Source organism: Panicum hallii, chromosome 3 (assembly GCF_002211085.1).
Source record: "Panicum hallii strain FIL2 chromosome 3, PHallii_v3.1, whole genome shotgun sequence".
NCBI classification, from domain to species: Eukaryota; Viridiplantae; Streptophyta; class Magnoliopsida; order Poales; family Poaceae; genus Panicum; species Panicum hallii.
Window position 1 is genome coordinate 22,508,646 of NC_038044.1, and position 18,454 is coordinate 22,527,099.

General features: G+C 46.4%; 3 protein-coding genes across 3 annotated transcripts; 2 read left to right on the forward strand and 1 right to left on the reverse strand.

Annotated features, from left to right (window-relative positions):
- Positions 1-1,031: 1,031 nt before the first annotated feature.
- On the forward strand, positions 1,032-1,856 carry LOC112885354 (zinc finger CCCH domain-containing protein 10-like). Its single transcript, XM_025950989.1, has one exon. The coding sequence runs from the start codon at positions 1,032-1,034 to the stop codon at positions 1,854-1,856; it is 825 nt and encodes a 274-aa protein (XP_025806774.1).
- Positions 1,857-4,777: 2,921 nt separating this feature from the next.
- LOC112885355 lies at positions 4,778-6,514 on the forward strand (the record flags this gene model as incomplete). Its single annotated transcript, XM_025950990.1, has 1 exon — positions 4,778-6,514. A coding segment is annotated over one exon (1,443 nt), but the record flags the coding sequence as incomplete, so codon positions are not given.
- Positions 6,515-13,339: 6,825 nt separating this feature from the next.
- On the reverse strand, positions 13,340-14,759 carry LOC112886286 (RING-H2 finger protein ATL64-like). Its single transcript, XM_025952143.1, has one exon. It carries the CDS (start codon positions 14,384-14,386, stop codon positions 13,802-13,804), a length of 585 nt encoding a protein of 194 aa, XP_025807928.1. The 5' UTR covers positions 14,387-14,759; the 3' UTR covers positions 13,340-13,801.
- Positions 14,760-18,454: the final 3,695 nt, after the last annotated feature.

An 18,454-nucleotide genomic window follows, 5' to 3' on the forward strand; every position in this document is an offset into this window, starting at 1 on the left:
TACACAAGTTCTATCTTATTTTCCGATGTATTGACATATTTGTTGAAAACCAACTACACCTTTTCATTATATTTGTTTTTCTAGGTATTTATTATAAACCCAAACCTTTGTGCTCCACAAAATCATCGTGTGATATTGTATACTCTGTATATTTTGTATTTTTTCTTGAGTGGATGTTTTATGGAGAAAATCTGAACTAAGTAGAAAAACCGACATCCTTTTCCCAATTAAGTGAAAGTTTTTTACATATTAGAATAACAACGATGATTCCGTCAATCTCAAAATTTGCCAAGCCAATGTTCTAGAGGTGCTCATATAGATAGCGCATGCATGTATGTGAACTTATGCGTCTATATTGTGTTTCTGAAAGAACTTCATAGGATGTACGTCAAAAACCTAATTAGGTTGTTTAATTTCAGCCAGGTTCATCCTGCACAGGCGCCACAGATACATACACCATCCTCCATGGTTCATCCAAGCACATAGCATGGGACAAATCTCTCCTACATGACAAGTCTTTTGGGAGAAGTGTCTAGAATGTAGATGCACATCCATGTCACTTGAGATATCCGGTCAAGTCTACAACATCTTGAAGCTACATGAGTACAAAGACAAAATTGCCCTACTGGCAAAACCCCTAGCACTCTATCCGATCCCCTATAAATACAGGCATCGGGGCCTAGAGATTTTCATATACACAGATAAATTGCTTGACATATACTCGGCACACACATCACACCACCTACCATGGTCGTCGAAAGTAAAACCATAGGTCTCACCGTTGCAAGAAACCATAAGAACATAAGCAGATAAGCCAAGTAGCTAGCCATCACTCGGAGCCCAAAACACCATGGCTTCCTGATCTATTCCTATGCATGCTCGGTGGGGCATGCCTCCAACTAACCAAATCCAGTGATTGCAGTAGTGTTACTACCTAGCATTTTCTCTCTCTTTTTTTGTTTGAAAGATCAGTAGTCTATTAGCTAGATATAGTGAGTTAGCATAAGGAATTCTTGATGCCCATGTACTCCATGGCTACGGACGATAGATTCCAGCGACGGACGACGCCGAGCGGTGGCGTGCACCAGAGCGACCCCACGGCGTGGTGCGCGTGGGCGCACCGTGGTCACCGCCTGTGGGCGGCCATGCCGGCGGCGTTCTGGCTGTACGTCTACAAGGTGCAGCGGTGCCCGGAGATGAGCAGCCATGACTGGAAGGCGTGCCCGTACGCGCACATCGGGGAGCGCGCCCGGCGCCGCGACCCGCGCCGGTTCCCGTACCTCGCCGCCCCCTGCGCGGAGTACCTCGCGTCGCGGCGGCAGCACCTCCTGGCCCGGACGGGGGCCGCGCCCAGCTGCGCGCGCGGGCTCTGGTGTCGCCAGGCGCACGGCTCCTTCGAGCTGTGGCTGCATCCATCGCGGTTCCGCACCCGCATGTGCGAGCGCGGGGTGGGGTGCCCGCGGTCGATCTGCTTCTTCGCGCACTTCCCCGCCGAGCTCAGGGGAGGAGGTGAGGACGACCCCGTGCCGCTCGTCGGCCTTCCGCCGACACCGCCCCGTACCCTGAGCGCCCCGGCACCCCTCTCATTCCTTAGTCGGGATGATCTGATCATGCAGGCCATGCCGGGCGAGCTCCGCCTGTACGACGGCGCTGGCGCTCCTCCGTCATTTGCATCCCCTGCCACCGTCGCTGTTGCCACGTCGGCGCGGGTGCCGGCGCTGCTGCAGGCCTCGCCGGACGACGGGGTTCTCGCCGGCAGGAGCGGCAGCTGCTCATCTGAGGACGGCTCTGTGACAGACGACTACGCGCATCTCGATCTTATCATGGACATGGTTAATCACTTAGAAATAAGCTAGCTAGGTAAGAAAGTGGCAATTACCGCACGAGGGTCCGTGAGTGGGGTGGCAAAACTTGTTTGATTCACGCCACTAGCTATAGAGATGGGGCTAGTGTCACAAAATGGAAAAAATTTTACATAATGCTGCCATGCTGGTGGCGTTACTCTATTTTTACTTAACAGTGGTAAATATATGGACACCGTAATTGATACAGTGACACAAATGTGACCCCCAAAAAACAGAGAGGGGCGTCCATAATTGCATTTCTATTTGGATCCATATGTGCAGACCAAAAAACTAATAGTGGGATTTGATTTTCTTCTTTTGTGGAATTGATTTTTATTTTTGATGAAATCATAAAAGGACCCTTCTCCTTTTACAAGTGTTGCGCACTAAATCCAAACACAAGAAGAAAGAAATACACAAGAAAACTCAAAAGAAAACTTTAGCTAGGTAAGTAGGATATGGGATTTCAAGAAAAAGAAAATACAGTCCCCCCCCCCCCAACCCTAAATGATAGCACTTTACTGAAGCTTCTGTGAGATATTGAGATATATATATATATATATATATATATATATATATATATATATATATTGTGCCTGATCGGCACTATTTATTAATCTTTTTTAACTCAGCAACGATGTAACCGAGGTCGGACGATGTATGAATGAATCATGACTCCTGTCTATTTGCATGGAATTATTTTATTAATAATCATGGATTGAATGCATTGTACATCAAACTGATCATCGGTGCTACTCCGTTTCTTCCCAATTTGGTTCACACCGCTGAGCCTGAGCAAGCACCAATACTGATGCTTTTATCCCATCTTCCCTGATAAAGAACTAATTATTGGCTCAAACTTAGTTGGCTTCTTCTACTTTGTGAGAAGAGTAACACCGACACAGAAAGCGTCTCCATTGCTGGGACGAAAGCATGTATGACATCACAAGAAAGGGCACCATAGGTAAGAACCTTTCTGCTCTCAGTTTTTTCGATCCTTAACTGTTTGGAATCAACTTTTTCGCAATCAAACTAAATACGAACAGATACCTCTCATCCAGTTTCACTTCCAACATTTTCATCAGGTATTCATAGTAATAGTGATTTGTAGAAGAATTTCGCATATGTAAATCCGGTCTAAACAATTTGTAAATTAAAGTGGCCGAGAGGTAACTTAAACAAATTTTCAAGCCACCTAAGATGAAAAAAAGAATACCTTTGACGAAATTCTCTACAGCAAAATAGGCACGCATCAAAGGAAGTGGTGCTGGCCGACTTGTTCATCACCCAGCCTTTGATCTCCCGCATCAGCTGTGTCTGCGTCCACAAGGGCCCCTCCGCGAAATCGCACCACAGCTTGTCGATCGCCAGCGCGTTGCAGAGCAGGAACTTGGCCAGCGCCCTCTTCGCCCTGCCCCCCTGGTAGTGCACCAGGTTGATCTCCCTCACGCTGCACCTCAGGCAAGCGATCATGGAGCTCGCCAGGGCAAGGACAGAATGCCTGTTGTACTTCAGGCGGTGCGCGTCGAGGAGCTCCGCCTCGTTGTAAGTGTAGTACCAGGGGTCTGCCCACCGGTCATGTGCTTCAGGATGGAAGACGAGCGACAATGCCTGTAGGTTTGGGGTGTGCCCGAGGATCCGGCTCACCGCGCCGACGACCGCGGTGTCGTCATCGTCGCGGAGGCGTCCCCTCAGCTCGAGGTGGCGGAGGTCCGATAAGGCGGGGAAGGGCACGGGCAGTGCGTTCTTGCCCATGCCTGAGCCGAGGCGAGCAGATTCCAGGTGCAGGCGCTTGGCGTTCTGGAACAGGAGCAGGAGCTCTTTTAGCCTCGTGACCTCCTCCTCCGAGGAGACCTCCGCGCCGCAGATGTCGACCTTGCAGTAGGCAAAGTTTGGGATGCCGCCACCGTGCATGGTCAGGAACGTGCTGGTGGGCGGCACGGCGCCCATGTACTCGAAGGCCACCAGCTCCGACGCGTCGAGGGCGACGGTGGCCAGGCTGTGGCAGCACCGGAGGGCCAGCCTGTGGAGGCGCCGCTGGGCACCTGGAGCGTGGCCACCCCTCTGCAGGCCTCCAGCGTCAGGTCCGCCAGCCGCGGGCTGCCGGCGATGAACCGCTCGACGCGTCCCCCGGGGTCGGAGACGTGCGAGAACGAGCAGGGTCTCGAGGGATGGCAGGTTGACCTTCGCCGGCGGGGTGAGGAGGAAGTGACCGAGCGAGAGCGATCGCAGCGCGGCGCAGGAGAAGAGCACGGTCGACACGGTACGCAGCCTTTGATTAGGGCGAGCATCTTCCTTGTCGTGCCCGCGTGGTGGGCTCGGGCAGAAGAGGGTGTCGTCGGAGGAAGAAGACAGCGGGCTCAGCGAGCGCGTCACGTGACACTGATGCTCGCGGGGGCTCGGCGAGTAGTCATCATTGGAAGGTCGACTGCTGGCGGAGGCCAGCCTTTGCCGTAGCGATAGCGCTCGATCTCCGGCATAGTTGGAATCGGGAGATCCTTCGTTGCTCGAGATAGATCTCCGCCGTCGGGTACGAGGCTCTTCGTCGTCGGACTCGGATCCCATGTCGGAGGATGCCCTTCGCCGTCGGCGACGCGTGTCTGGTGGAGGGCTCTCCGCCTTGTTGCCCGCGGACATGCTGCGGCGATCCTCTTCGTCGGCATCTGGCTTTTGGCCGCCGGATCGGTCGCGGAGGGAGTAGGGGCGGTGGCAGAGCGGGCGGCGGCGGAGGCGGAGGTCGAGGCGGAGGCGCGGCCTGCTGCACGGCGTGCGAGACCCACTGTTCCACCGTGGAGGGGTGCGCGCCCGTGGCGGACGCCGTGTCGAGCGCATCCTCCATGTCGACGCGGAGGGCGCGCAGAGGGGCGGCGCCGCGTCGGCCGCTGCGGGCGAGGAGGGCGTTGCTGACGGTGCAGGGGAAGGGCGGCGGCTAAGAGGACTCCCACCTCGACGTGCGCATCCCCGACGAAGAACGTAACGATCGAAGCTACAGCCAGCGCGAAGAGGACCTGTTCTCCCGCCGCGACGCCTTCGTCCGCGCCGCCCACGCCGCGCTCGACGCCGCCGCCGACGCCCGCGTCACCAGGCTCACCTTGCGCGTGGAGGACCCGAAAGGCGATGACACCTACAAGTTCCTTCACAGGACCAGACATTGGCGCAGTGAGCATGGGCACGACGTGATCGGCGGCCTGGTCTCCCACCCGGCGGCGCGCCGCGTGAAGGAGCTCCGCATCGCCGCCGTCGGTGGCAGGGAAAGAGCCTCTAGCAACGACGAAGAGCCCGACAGCCGACCGTTCTACATGGCAGGGAGGATGTACATCCTTGGATCCCTGCCATTGAAGGCCCTTCGCGTGCTGGACGTCACCCGGTGCAGCGACCTCTCGCCGCCGGCGCGGACGCCTTCCCGCGTCTGGAGACCCTGCCGGCTGCGGCACTGCTCGCTGAAGTCCAGCGACATCCAGGCACTCATGGACGCCGCGCCGGGGCTCGCCAGCGTGCACCTCGAGTCCGTCTTCTTCAAGGGGTTTCGCGCCGGGTCGGGAGAAGCGCCTGGCGTCTGCCTCCGTTGCCGGGCGGTCACCGAGCTGGTTCTGGAGCTCTGCGGCATGGAGGGGCAAGAAGACGACGGCGGCGACCGAGGCTCCGTCGAGTTCGACGCGCCAAGGCTGCGACACTTGAGGTACAAGGGCACCGAGCGCCGCCTCTCCCTGACATCGCCGGCGCCGGACATGGCGGTTCTGGAGCTGCACTTCGTCCAGTGCCGCTACCACTACCAGAGCCGCGATTACGACCCGGACAAGACGCGAGTGCTGTTCTGGCAGTCCGTCCGGAGCTTCACCAACGCCAGGGTCCTCAAGCTCAGGGTCAACAGCCTCAAGGACATCGCCGTCGGCAAGGCGAGGCGAGGCAAGCTCCTGTGCACGTTCCGCGACGCCGTGCGCCTGGAGCTGGAAGGCGCGCATCATCCCACCACGAGCAAGGCGGCGGCGGTGGCCATTGCCAACCTGCTCCGCTGCTGCCCTGCTGTTCGGGACCTCAGGCTGAAGCTCAGCGCTGTGCCATCTAACTCTGTCAAGAATTCTGATTACGGACCGGCATTCTTGGAAAGGAAGGACCGGCTGGACTACGAAAAATCAATCGGCCGCTTCATGCGCCTCAGATTGAATCCAGTGATTTCCTTGGATGGTAATGACGAACATGATGAGGTTCCTGATGATGACATACCTGGCTTGAGTGGGCACTCGCTCATCTGCTTGGAAAGTAGCCTGAGAAGAGTTGGCCTGCAGTTTCGCCTGGAAAATAATTCAAGCTGCTTTGGAACCCGGCTGGTAAAATTCTTCACCGGCAATGCAAAGGTTCTTGAAGAGATGTGTTGACAGCGGCAACCGGAAACTATGCGAGCACTGAGCACATGAATCTCAATGTCGAGAGATGGATTGCGCCTACCTCATCAAAGGTTTGCTTGAAACGCAAGAATCTTGCAGAAAGCTCATGGGAATTTTCTGAAAATCCTAGAAAATCCCCCAGTTCCAGAACAGATCTCAATAGGCTTCCCACCAGATTTACACTCTTACCACTTGAAAGGTGAATCCAGATCAATTGCGAGTTTTGATGCTTAAACATATGGAGTTCTGGATTAACATATGGATTGGAATAACAAGCTGTCCATGATGAATTGAACTTTTTTTCCATTTCATGATTATTTTGTAAAATATTTTCTGAAATGAAAACAGGTATATGTACTTGAGTTATCTACAGATTATGCTGGCGTGATGTATGGCAGGTGATATTAACCAAGAAATTTTTTTAAGTTTAAGCTCAATTTGATAGATGTGAAATTGACAAACCGCAAAGAAAAACACTAAAGGCAGGATAACATTGTTTTGTTATAAAATTTGTCTCGATCTTCTTTGCCGTTTGCCAATTTCTATCTCACAATTGAATATCGAGCTTCATCTTCGTATATAGGGCATGTTTGGCATGGCTCGGAAGCTGAACTTCACCAACTCTAACCAATTTTCTAGGCAAACAACCTAGCTCAAAACTCCATGGAGCGCCCCCAACTCTATAACTGTAGTGCACCTCTTTTGTAGTTCCAAAATCCTCAAATATGGACTAGACATGCAGTTCAATGATAATTACCCGCCACTGTCACTCGTTACACAACATACCGGTTGTTTTCTTTTTTTTTTCAGCCCCCACCGCCTCCTCCCTCCCTTGCGTTCTTCTCCATTGCTCCTCCCACACGGCCTGGGGAAGAAACCGACCGCGCCGCCTCCATCCTTGTGCCTCCGTCGCCCCCCCCCCCCCACACACACACACACCCACCTCAGCGCCACCGCCGACCCTCGCCTTGGGCCTCCATCGTTGGCGCCAGCCATCGCACCTCCACTAGACCGACCCTGCTCCTCCCCTACCGCCGCCGCCCTTGCTCCTCCCTAGCCCGCCGCCGCCGCTTGCAGGCTGCCTTTCACCGCTGGTGCCGCCCATCGACTCGCCACCACTGCTCGCTACCGCCGGCCCTCTACGATGGCGCGTCGTCCAGCAACGACGAGAAGATAAGGTAGAAAAAGAAAAAAAGGAAAAAAGAGCATGACATGTGGGTCCCATGAACCAAGCGCAACAATGGTAATACACCCTGAAAACCATGATTTTTGGAGTTGAGAGCAACCTCGTAGCCAAACATCCCATCTAGACAGCTCCAACTCCACTCAGAGCTAGCTTTACCTGAAGTTTTGGAGTGGAGCTGCTCCAGGCAGAGTCGGAGCCATGCCAAACAGGCCCATAGTACAGGTTGTATTCCACAATCTGGTGGTTGAAGATGATTTATTTTCTTCATGTTATTTTAACGTTGCAAAAGATGAGTCAAAATGTTGCGGGCTATGTTTTTCTAATGTTGCAACTGCAACCGCTGGGATTAATTTTCTTCAAGGTGATTGCCTGTTGGAAAAGGAGATTTGAAATTTTGTATCTTTCGTCAGAGTGATTTTTTGGCTCCATATGATTTCTAGCGCCAAAGGACATTCAAATAACTGATGATCAAGTGTTTCTTCAACAATGTATGTGCAGAGATCATAATTAAATTTATGATGTCAAGTCCATGTTCTTACGTATCAAGAGAAATTATCTCTGTCCAAAGGTAGAAGCTAAAAGAAGAATTTGTGTTTGTTTCGACAGGATGACTCCCACAACCATTTGAAGGGTTGCTCAGCATTAGCTGAACCGATTAAATTTTTATAGCCGTTTCTGGAAGAGTATTCAGGTCTGCCTCAAATGTAGTGCCACTTATCATTGCATACAAGGCGCCAGTATCAAGGTTACCAATTAACTATTGTCATGTGCAAAGGAACCGACCACTTATATGTTTTGTTTCCTATCATTAGAGAAAAGCTGCAGGAGAGTGATCTTCTGAAATCCGAAATTCCAAACACCCTCCCACATTATGACAGTAGTAATGCCATCAGCTGTAGAGCACGAGGTAATTGCTCTAAAAGAGTAGATCAACCATTGACGACATCTCTCAACCAGAACGATCTGTTACATCATGTCCTATTCATATGGTTCCACACAATTCAAACAGAATAATCTTTAAAAGTCTTCAGTTTTTTGCACACATTCCACGAAATGCGGGAAGTTATAATCAAACTGATTTGGCACCGTGGTGTTGTGATGCAGGCCGAAATGAAGCGAAATGCCAATCATGGCCGAAAGGCATCTATCATCCCGAAAATAAATAAAAGATTTCCCATCTCATGAAGGTCTTCCTTCCTTTCTTTCTTTCTTTTTTGTTTTCCATGAATGAATGAGGGGACAAATTAAGCTCCTCGTTTCCTTGACGTCCACTGCACTTGTACTACTGACATCTTATCAATTAATCAATCATCCAGAACTGTGATGGCTCACTAGAACTTCTACAGATGCCACACTTACCACCGTTGGCAAAACTGTTTGCCCACGGATGGAACAACGACGATGATGAGCCTTGCCACCCTATCCTTGTCGCTGATTTGGTGACGTGGTGTAGTGTATATGCAAGCCAAACGAAGCCAACTGACTGATCAAAGCCAAAGACGGCATTAATTATTATTTATCCCAAAAATTAAATAAGCTCATCCTCTTTTTTCTTTCTTTCCATCTGATGAAACAAAGCTCCTCATTTGCTTGATGTGCACTGTACTCACACTGATTTGTTTATTAGTTAATCAATCATCCTAGATGCCGCTGTATCTGATCGTACAGTACCAGGAGTCCTGTCCAGGATACCATGAAAAGACGCTCATGTTAGTTTATCTCAGCGCGTCACATGAAGAGCCTGTCAGCCTGACATAATCCATGGAAAAGGTTTATCGTCCATCGATAGTGTAGCACACAAATACGGCCGCACGTAGCGTTCTGCATGATGATTTCTACAACCATTTAAAGGGTTGTTCAACATTAGCTGAACAATAACCTCTGTAACTGTAGCGTTCTGCATGATGATTTTTTTTTCCTTCTATACCCAAAACTAGTTATCGGATAGGTCTTTTGGGTACTCTTGGAGATGCTAAGGACCTGAAATTCCGAACATCCTCCCACATTGCGATAGTAGTAGTGCCATCAGCAACAGAGCATGAGGCAACTGCTCTGAAAGAGTTAACCATTGACATGATATCTCTCCACCACAATGATCTGGTCACCTAACATGCGGGGTATTGCTATTAGAGAAGAATTGTTGCCAGGTGATGAGCTGCACCCATGGTTAGATTTATTACATTGTTGCTTACACATTTATTTATGTTGCAGCCGTCCATATTTCTGTTGCCGTAGGACTTTTTGTTTATTCATGTAGAGAGGAATCATCAGAAGATTATTACCGTCCCCCATCTTACCGCCAGGCGCCAGCAATAATCCACCATCCCAACTCTGAGTGGGCATTTGCTAGCAATAAAGATTTATTACCCGGAATCCGAAACTTGTAGCACTGAAAGGTTGATGGGCACACACCTCATCAGGAGACAGGCCCGAATAAAAAACAGTTCTTATTAGAAAAAAGTACTTACACTGATAACCTATCAATTAATCAATCATCGCGGATGCCGCTGTACCTGATCGTACACTACCAGGACACAAGATGCTCCTGCATCCTTAGTTAATCTAAGCACGTCACTCGAAGACGAGAACACATTTGCAGCGTGGACAAAACTCAGGATAGAAAAGGTGCGTGCACGCATGGCCCCAGCCCCCAGCTACTACTCGCCAAAGGTTCGTGTAGCAACCAGATATTCGGCCGTACGCAGCTTTGGAAAAAGAAAAAACACGGAGGCGACGGCGAGATTGTTCCATGGCTGGGGCCATGGCGGATGGACGACGGCGACGCGTGTCGCTGTCCTTGGCGTACGAACCGGTATCATCTGAGGAAGGCCAGATCTGATCGGCTTGCTCGGCGTGGTCGAAACAGATAGAGATCTTTTTCATGCGGATTCGATTAGCGAGCGTGGGAAGACGACGACTGTCCTGTGATCCTGTCCTTTGAAACCGTGAGAGACTACTAGACTTAACTTGCCCAGGAATTCATCATCAGGCAGCAACAATTCCAAAGCTGTAGACAGCTGCGACTGATAGCTGCTTTGCTTGTGTCTGTGTGTGTGTGTTTGTGGATAGGTTATAGAATACATGAGCTGTTGTTGTTTGGAGCCTACTGTGCTGCAGCTAGCTGTACTGAAACTGATGGCTGGTGAACAGCGTACACAGACACAGATAGGATTCTGCAAGGCAAACTACTTTTTTCTTTTTGATAAGGAGGCAGGCCTCCATTTGAGCTGGTACCAAGAACCCGAGGAACCCAAAGGGGACGTACGGAAAAAGATTGTCGGAACTGCCCGGCCAGACCTGATAGCTGCTTAGATGGGATAGCTAGTGCTGCCACTGTCGCACACACTGACTGAACGCGACCGATCCACATAGGTGGAGCTTTGCTACCTAGAGCTTCCTACCTGGCTTTGTGGACTGGCAGGGGAAAAGGGAGTTGAGGACGGTGGCCACTTAATACCTTTTTGCAGAGACCGTGGAAAGGTCTAAGAGTTGTGTGCTTGGATTATTAGTTTAGGGAATCATTGTAAGTAGTAGGGATAAATATAGATGGGATACGGATCGATATATATAAATACAAGTACATATATTTTTTTATTTGGATTCGGATACAAATTGTGTCATATGTATTCACATAGCATATATCCCGCTTGAGTATTCGGATACCCCATTACAGATACGATCTATTCCATTTAGTCTCTCAACCTCTTCGGTTGGATGGACGGAAAATATTCGTACCGTTTTCATCCCTAGGAAGCAGTATGTCGACCTAATTTACAACAGCTAGCTAGCAGGTTAAAACTAAATTACTCCTACATTCCATCCGACGATAAGATGCTACTCTTGTTTATTTACCAGCAGGGATGAAAACAGATGTATATGAACCAATATATACAAATAGGAATACTAATAGTTATGTTTTCTTGGACTTAAATCCAGGAACGGAAAGTGCAAGATATTTCAGGTACAAGGGATAGTTGTGGCCTAAAGACACTGAACCAAGATGCAGCAAGCTACATGGATACTTGTCCAGATACTGAGTAAAAACAAATTGTTTCACACTTTGCATATATATTAACTAAAAAAGACAAAAGTGTAAAATTTTATGAACTCAAAATTTATAAAATCCTCCTAAATTTAGAAATAAAACTCTTTGTATTCTATTTTTAATTTGAACTTTTCTTACTATGTGTAGGGAAGTTAAGATTTCAAATTTTCTTTTCTAGATTTATTTTGTACTTTTGGAATATTTTAGTGATTACTTCATTATTGGAATATATTTTCAATTCCAGTGAAGTTAAATTTATAACTATGAGTTTTTATATTTATTTTTTATTTGTGAAATTTTTCTTCTAAATATTTTTTACATTTTTTTGCATTATTAGAATTTTTTAGATTATTATCTTTTATTTGCTAAAACTTATAGTGATGATAGATATTAACTTTGAACTTTTTTTGTTAATTCTAAACATTTGATAATACTGTTGGAAGACCAACTATCCAAATCTGATATCGAACCCAATTGTCACGATGTTATCTAAGAAACTTATCAGATATGCATTTTATATCAGGATCAAACATTCAACTTTGGGTATCTGGAGTAGGATATAATATCAGATAGATATTGAATATTCGGATTCGAATATGAATGTAGATTCATATATATAGACGGATCCAAACTCCTTCAAATAGACTATTGAAACATCCATCCAATTTTTACTCCTACTTACCTATTGTCTTACTAGGTTTGTGCTTACTAACTCACATTAGTTTCTTTAAATAGAGATGCAAATACTCACACACGGGCGCGTATTTACTCATACGAATGCATGGAGGCATATGCACATCCTACCCCTATCAACCTCCTCATGTAGGTGTCCCATGTCACTCTATACTATCTACAAAACCAAGTTAGAAGAAACTCCTAGTGATTTGCTATGCCTCTTGTGTAAAAAGACAAACTGCTTCATATACTATATCGCTTCATTCCCTCCATTTTACCAACCCATAATTTTGACACTCTGCATGGAACTTGTCTGGCACAGTCTCTTATCCTTCTTCCGTTTCTCACCGCCCATCTCTTTACTACTTTTCACAATCAGTAATTTGATGCACATGCATGCGTTGAATTTATCACAGTGTGATAGATAGCCGTGACAACTACCACTGATGCAGATGGTCCATACACCCAAGTTGCTAATTAAGGTTGACAATTCATCGTACTATTCCAAAGCCATATATATCACAAGCACAGGATGCGGAAATATGTTCTCCCAGTCCCAGCCCAGTTCGCCACGATCCATCATCATGTGCATGAAAATATAATAAGCATAGCATATGGAAATTACAGAAGGAGAAATTCAATCATTAGTCGCTATTCATCAATTTATGAGGTATTTGGTTTGAGTAGCCAATTAAACTTAGGTGGTATTTAATTTGGTTGGCAAACCGTAACGCTAACGCAAACGGTAAGAGCATCTCCAGCAGATTGCTCACATCTCTCCCCAGTACCAAAAAATTATCCTTTTGGCAATGGGAGGTGCTCCAGCAGATTACCAATTCCATCGCCAATACCAAAAATTTTTTGGTAATCGCCAAAATATACCTCCCTCCTGCTCAAATGTAGGGGGATTGCTCCCTCCACCCTATCCATTGAGTAATCTGTTATAGCATTCATTATCAAAAATATAAAAAGTGGTATTGACAATAGAGAGAGAACATATATAGAATATAAAAGATAAATATAGAATATAAAAGATAAATAATCTGTTCGAGATGCTCTGACCGATCGAGCGCCGCGAAACCGGACCTGATACACATTACTTTCAGGGGTAAACGACTTTGTATTGGACTGTAATCCCTATATGCAATGGCTCATCATAGATCCACGCGGTGCGATGATGATCCTTGTACTTGTACCACATATGTGATCAAGAATCAGATGATTCATCATCTTTTCACTCCTCACATCGAACAAGCTTTGAATGTTCGAGCAAAACATAATCATAACCAGTACACATGCATAGTTAAAAACTTAAAATTAACCCACCATGTCGTCTCACAAGATCCAACTAACCATACACACACAATCTCTCATACTTAAGGAAGAAGAAGACTCCAATCGATGAGGATATTTATATGACTCGATGTATCTAATCCCAAGACCATGCAAAAATATACCTGACAATTCAGAACGCATCGCACAACAGGACGAGAAGGAACCGATCGTCTCACCAACCTTTCCCAGATGGTCATGCACTCAGCAGCAAGCTGCTATACACAAGGACGCCAACGCCGAAAGATGCTGTCGCCATCCGCCGTTTACGTGCGCCGCTTGCTTGCTCGAGCTGGCCTCGCCTCGGCGTCGGTCGGAGCGCCGCCACCGCGCCTCATAAGGGACAGTCCGCGCCGCCGACGCCGACGTCGTCCTTGGCGTTCCTGGCCTCGCCGCCGGCCGCGGGGGCCATGACGGTGGCGCGGCAGAGCGGGCACGTGGCGTGGAGCCGCAGCCACGCGCCCACGCAGTCGGCGTGGAACCGGTGCCCGCACCGCGGGAGGCTGCGGGCGGAGTCGCCGTCGCGGAGCTCCACGATGCACACCGCGCACTCGGGGGCCTTCTTCCCTCCTCCGTCGGCGTCGGCGCTGCTGGAGTACACGTACACGGGCAGGGCTAACGCCACGTCTTCCAGGGCCCGCGCGGCGGGGGCCTCGCGCCGGCGGCGGCGGTGGGACGCCCAAGGGGAGGCCACGGGCAGCTCGCCGTCGTCGGTGTCGTCTGATGCGGAATCCCCTCCTTTCCCGGAGAAGAACCGGCAGAAGAAAAAGAAGATGAGGACGATCACGAGCACGTTGATGCCCACGACGAAGGCCGTCAGCACCGCGCCGTGCGGAGCCCAGTGGCCGCTCGTGTCCTCCACCTCCGGCGCCGGCGCCGCGGCCGCCGGGCTAAGGCTGCCGAACCCGAGCGTGGACATGGCTTCTGCGCCGACGAGATGGTTCCGGACAGCCCCAACAGCAGAGAGTAGCTGCCAATGGTGTGCATAAACCACAAAACCTAAAACCGCTTTCGAAGAAGATGGTCACACGCTCGCAAATCGAGTCGGTAAGAAAAGATCGCAAGTTCCAAAAGTTCTCCGAGGAAAGAATCGCAAAACGAGATATGAGGCAAAGAGGAAATGAAAGCAAAGAAATGCTAGAGAGGAAGGGGGAGAATGCGGTGTGACGGAAACCGGAACAGAGGAGGGTCTATAAAGAGGTAGAAGCGGGGGAGGTAGCTTTGGCTCTTGGGGTGGCGCAATGGCGATGACATTGTTAAATGCCAAAATGGTTTAGACTGTTGTGGTTTGGGACATGTTGTTGCAACGTTAGCTCTTGATGCTCATTGCACCGTGCTATGACTGACTGAATTATGATAGAGCTTGCTGCATTTTGTTTAGTATTTTAATTTCTGGGGCTCCTCATTCACCAAGAGATGAGAAAAATGTTATTCTTTTCTTGTCGGCATACGGCACGTCAACCAGAGGTTATTTTCACTCGCCGTATGCCTAAAGACGAGGGATGTGGTGGAAGGAGTCGTGGAAATGCAATTTCAGAGAGAATTGAAAGTTGGCAACACTATCGGTGAATGTACGACTTCCTGTATTAGGAGTTTAGGACTAACATTTTGGGTCTGAATTTAACCAACTCTGAAGCTATTTTTTCTGCATTTTTTCAGGATCCCCATTCTATAGGTTCCTAGACTTTAAATAGGATTTTTTTTCTTCGTAAAGTAGAAATCTTTTGCATTCTGTAAGGAGAAAGTTGTAATTCTGTCAGTCTCATATGCATTTGTGAATGAAGTGTAAACTTTGCATATTGTTCTTTTTTTTCTTTTTCAACTTAAGTCTATATGCGCTGATTTTTTTTTTGCAAATGGTGTTAAGGATGGATTTTCCCCTTTAGCCTAATGAGAGAGGAGGCTAAGTTTGACTTCACAAAAATTTTGGAATGTCAATAAAAATATATAGAAGGAATAAAATCCATAGAAAACAAGATAATATTCTCGCTCAAATGGGCATCGTTTCTCAAAAAAGAAAATATAGGTGTCCCTAAACTGAGAAGGAAACACATATAAGCTAAAACATGGAGACCTACAAGAAAAGGAAAGGACAAATTATTCTTTTTAAAGAAATATTACAGTTTAAAATAATTTCCATGGAACAATTCAAAATGTAGTTGTCCTTAGGGCACCCCGAGAGTGTATAGATGACAACCCTATGACCTGTCCATGGAGTAAATATATTATGGTTTATACCATATTTTAATGGGAGTCCTTGTGAGGTTCTCTATTCTCTTGCATTTTCCTTCTTCTAGTCATTTACATATGAGATGAGAGTATGAGACAAGAGATGCGGTAAGCCAAACATTATCACGGTATTGAACTCAGTATGGCACAAGGGATGGCCAAGGATGCAATATGTAGGTAGGCAGAGCATAGGTTTCGGTTAAATAATAAATATATTCGTAGGCGACTCATATCTTCATAGAGGTGGAGTAAGAATTAATATGCGTACATAGAACTTTAAATTACTTGTAGAGCATGCAATAGAATACAACAACTATTTTCGTTCCCATAAGAATGGTTAAAGTTATAAGTTTCTGATTCCGGGCAACCAATACAAGTTGGCTGACTCGTTGGATCTGACACTGCTGGTGTGTCAATGATTCAGTGGGCCTCACCATTTTTAAAGAATCCAGGTCACCATGAGCGCCCTGCTGATGTGTCTATATATTAGTGGCTGGGCAAAAGTTCTGCCAATAGGTTTTGAGCCTAAGATCTTGTTTTAATGGTTTTTAATAGTAAGTTATGTTCACAAGAAGAAAAATATTCAGAATGCAAGACTCTGCATGGTCCCCCTTCCAATGCTGACAGCATCTTAGTAGAAAAATTAAGAACAAGGACCCCCTTACATTTAAAATCAGTACTGTTGTAGTGCCTTCAGAAAAATATTAGACAAATTTGAAAAGGTTCGTAATTATATTGGCAGTGTAACTTGAGATTGAATATGTGTCTTGTGAGACAAATACACACCTTGGTTTCTACCGCTAAAGTCAGAGAAAAAAAATTACATTAGAAAAGAGGGAATGTGTTTAAACAGCCACACGTCACATAATAAAAAAAAGAAGGCAAAGAGCATTTGGGCTTTAGCACTTGGCTAGCTAAGCTATATAGATATGCCATAAAAATTACAGTTGTGTATTGGTAAGTAATTATGCTCGTTTCTGAAAATATGCGGCTAATTAATGGGATTAAATAACAAATGAGGGCACAACAAGCTGAGATTAGTGACTTGCATGTGATGTTTTATCAGCGATTAATCATAATTTCTTGAAGTATATTGTTTTAGTTTATGACTCAAGTCCCAAAGTTTTAGGCTATCTTTAAAATACAATATCTACCCTATTGACTACTCCATCTACCCGTGCTCCTGCATGGGCTTGTAATTTTAAAAGACAAAGGGTAAATGCTTTCTTTTGATGTATTCATGTTCTAATATAATATTTATGTACGAGTACTTTGGGGTATTTTTTATAATGACACTGTTAGGTAATTTCGATGGAGATTTCAGGGTTTTTTTACATTATTTCTTAATGAAACATGTGTATAATTAGATTAAGATTATGGGATTATTTAAGATTATTTTGTAATATCAGAGATGGGTAAATTTTTTTTGAAAAATTGAATAGCTTTAATGGATGTTATTATCATTTCTAATTACACCATTGAATTGACGGCTGGAAGTTTCAATTTTTATGAGAATTTTTAGAATTTGTCTTTTTTTAGTGTCTTTCAGGTGACTTAATATGGACACTCTAAAATGATATTCCTATGCAATTATTAGTACTAGTAAGATAAGATGCTCTTTTAGGTTCATCTCTTTTCATGGATAATTAAGTCAAACGTAAAATGAAAACAATATAAAAAATAGAACAACATATAGGAACATTAGCATCAAACAGGATGAGAACCAAACACTATATTAGTATCAGATTCAATGTTTAAAATAGCAGACTATAGCAGTTTAGCGGCTCTGTAGCGGTTTCGTGGAGCTGCCGCTATGACTACTGCAATAGAAAAAATACGCTATAGCGGACTATAGCGGCGCTAATAGCATTTTTTTTTACCCTACCGCTAAATCCTACAGCCCACTCTGTTAAATATTGATCAAATTTGAGCTCTGCTAATTTGCTACCCGAATCCGCAACCAGCAATTATATATTTACATGCTAGTTTCTCCTTATTAGTTTCTCACTACACAAATTTTCATTCAACATTAAATTCATGAAAATGTAATGCTTGCATGCTCTGTCTGTCCATTTCTTTGGATAAATTTCGATGCATGTTTAGGGATGTGGTAGCAACTAAACTTTCCTCGGAGGGATTGATGTGGCCGGTGGGGAAGCAGTGGATGGTGCAACCAGCTTGCCGTTTGCTGTCATAATAACGGCGTCTCGTGACGATTAACCAGTCCTAGATTCTATCAAACCAGAGCTCTTCCGCTGCCTGACTGACTACCTAGAGATCATGTTCATACACCAAGCCTCTACTGCCTGTTCGGAGCGTTGGAATTATTCATAATGATTTTTGTAAAGGAAAATTCATAATGATGGTTTGCAAGACTCGGACGAATTTCCACGAGTCGTATCCAGCTAAACTAAAAGTACAAGTATGCAACAGCAACTCCAGCAAATTCTCTAAACAACTACTATCTCAAGTTTAGAGGCTTAAATAAAAAAGATGCACTCCAGCAAACTATTTATTGGATCCTCTATTTTGGGAGGCTTTCAAATCACCTCCTCCACCGTCCATTCCTAGAGGGTCTTTAGGGAATCCTATATTATAAGTTTTGATAGGTTATTGCTAGAGCTGAATTAAATTTAGAAATTTCTAAAAAGTAAAGGCAGTCCCCATTTAGCATCTAGAGAATCCGATTTAGGAGCTATTGCTGAATTTGCTCGTGACCCAAAAAGTAAACTAAACCAAAGATTCTTCGTCTCGTCGA

What these genes read in the sequence shown, in the direction of transcription:
- LOC112885354 (XM_025950989.1), top strand. Translation starts at nt 1,032, where the DNA reads ATGGCTACGGACGATAGATTCCAGCGACGGACGACGCCGAGCGGTGGC.
- LOC112886286 (XM_025952143.1), bottom strand. Translation starts at nt 14,386, where the DNA reads ATGTCCACGCTCGGGTTCGGCAGCCTTAGCCCGGCGGCCGCGGCGCCG.